Here is a 2,500-nt window from a genome sequence, read left to right on the forward strand (position 1 = left end):
CTCACACATACACTCGAGTCACACACTCACTCTTTTTTAATTACTCTCACTCACACACACACACACACACACATACACACACAAACTGCTGCTCATCCAGTAACTTTTGAGTGCTCTTGAATTGAGAGGTCATTTTCTGAAGTGTGTGTGTGTGTGTGTTTTCTCCATCTAGTGTGTGTAAGCGCTGCATCAAGAAAATGGACCATCACTGTCCCTGGGTCAACAACTGTGTGGGAGAAAACAACCAAAAATACTTTGTGCTTTTCACTGTGAGTCTCGCCACAACTGAACTAACCACTGTTGTCATACAGAATTAAAACACACCCCTCGTCTGTGATTGGCCAGACAGCAGTTAGTCCCGCCCCATTCTCATGTTATTAGTTAAGTAAGCTGATTTAAAGATGTATTAATAAATTTACATGCATGGGACTAATGTTGGTCCATTTATAAAAACTGCAAACCACAACCAAGAAGAACCGAAAGGCCCGTTTCCACTGAGTGGTATGATTCGGTTCGGTACACTTTTACGGTTTGTTATTTCAAATATAGACCACACCCACCAATTGGTACCCTTTTAGCAGTGGAAACGCATGGCTGATAAAGGTGACCCGTACTGTACTGTACCCCTCAGTGGAAACGGGCCATTAGAGAACAAAGCACACAATATAATTAGATTTTAATAATCTGTTTCCTTTTTTCATTTTGCCTCATTTGTGTTCAGTTATGTTCAAATAAATACAAATAAAAGTTTAAAAACACAAAGACTGTGTAAGAATGATGCATGTAAAATCCCCGGTGACCTGTTTGTTTGTTAAAATCAAATAATAAGAATAAAAAGAATAATAATAATAACAACAACAATAATATCAACAACAACAACAATAATAATAACAACCATAATAATAACAACAATAATAATAACAACAGTAATAATAATAACAATAACAATAATAATAACAGTAACAACAATATTAATAACAATAATAATATGATAATAATAATAACAACAATAATAACAACAACAATAGTAATAACAATAATATTTACAATAATAATAACAATATTAATAATAACAATAACAACAACAACAATATTAATAATACTAACACTACTACTACTACTAATAACAACAACAACAATAATAACAACAACAACAACAATAATTATAACAATAATAACAACAACAACAATAATAATAACAATAATAATAACATAAATAACAACAACAGTTATAATAATAATAACAACAATAATATTAATAATAACAACAACAATAATAATGACAACAACAACAATAATAACAACAACCATAACGATAACAACAATAATAATAACAACAACAATAATAATAATAACAATAACAACAACCATAACGATAACAACAATAATAACAACAACAACAATAACAACAACAATAATAATAATACTATGCGTTTCTGTATGCTGTGCAGATGTATATCGCTCTGATCTCTCTTCACGCTCTCCTCATGGTGGCTTTCCACTTCGTCTTCTGTTTTGAAGAAGACTGGGCCAGTAAGTGTTTCAGACCCTGTGCTGCTCTGTGATTGGCTGATTGTGTGTCAGCAGCAGAGCTCTCTGATTGGCTGCTGTTGTTTCCTCAGAGTGCAGTTCCTTCTCTCCGCCGGCGACCGTCATCCTCCTCATCCTGCTGTGTTTCGAGGCTCTGCTCTTCCTCATCTTCACCGCCGTCATGTTCGGCACGCAGGTTCACTCCATCTGCAACGACGAGACCGTAAGTCCAGGCTCAGGATTGGCCGATTACCGTTTTTAACATGTGTTCACGTATTGATGAGTGCTGTCAATATCATCCTCATTTACAATGATTAAAAACTCTTTGTGTGTGTGTGTGTGTGCATGTGAATGAGTGTGCATATATATATATATATATATATATATATATATATATATATATATATATATATATATATATATATATATATATATATATATATATATATATATAGGTGTATGTTAATGTATGTGTGTGTGCGTGCGCTTGTTAATGTGTATGTATGTGCGCATATGTGTGCTTGTTTATGTGTATGCTTGCACATGTATTTGTGTATGTGTGTGTGCATGTTTATGTATGTGCACTTGTACGTGTGCACATGTATGTATTTATGTGTGTGCGTGTCTCTGTGTATGTGTGTGCGCGCATATGTTCGGTGTTTGTGTCTTTGTACACATATTTGTGTGTATGTGTGTGCGTGCGCTTGTTAATGTGTATGTATGTGCGCATATGTGTGCTTGTTTATGTGTATGCGTGCACATGTATTTGTGTATGTGTGTGTGCATGTTTATGTATGTGCACTTGTACGTGTGCACATGTATGTATTTATGTGTGTGCGTGTCTCTGTGTATGTGTGTGCGCGCATATGTTCGGTGTTTGTGTCTTTGTACACATATTTGTGTGTGTATGTGCGCATGCGTGTGCTTGTCTATGTGTATGTGTGCAAATGTGTGTGTGCTTGTCTATACG

At 34.9% G+C, this 2,500-nt stretch overlaps 1 protein-coding gene across 1 annotated transcript in view; it reads left to right on the top strand.

The window, feature by feature from the left end:
- Window positions 1-2,500, top strand: part of zdhhc3b (zinc finger DHHC-type palmitoyltransferase 3b) — a 9,654-nt gene that overhangs the window by 5,939 nt on the left and 1,215 nt on the right. The window contains exons 4-6 of the mRNA XM_056479654.1: window positions 173-269; window positions 1,452-1,533; window positions 1,623-1,753. Coding sequence (XP_056335629.1) covers window positions 173-269; window positions 1,452-1,533; window positions 1,623-1,753 — 310 coding nt within the window. The remainder of the gene's footprint in view (window positions 1-172; window positions 270-1,451; window positions 1,534-1,622; window positions 1,754-2,500) is intronic.

Source organism: Danio aesculapii, chromosome 19, assembly GCF_903798145.1.
Source record: "Danio aesculapii chromosome 19, fDanAes4.1, whole genome shotgun sequence".
In the NCBI taxonomy this organism is placed as follows: domain Eukaryota; kingdom Metazoa; phylum Chordata; class Actinopteri; order Cypriniformes; family Danionidae; genus Danio; species Danio aesculapii.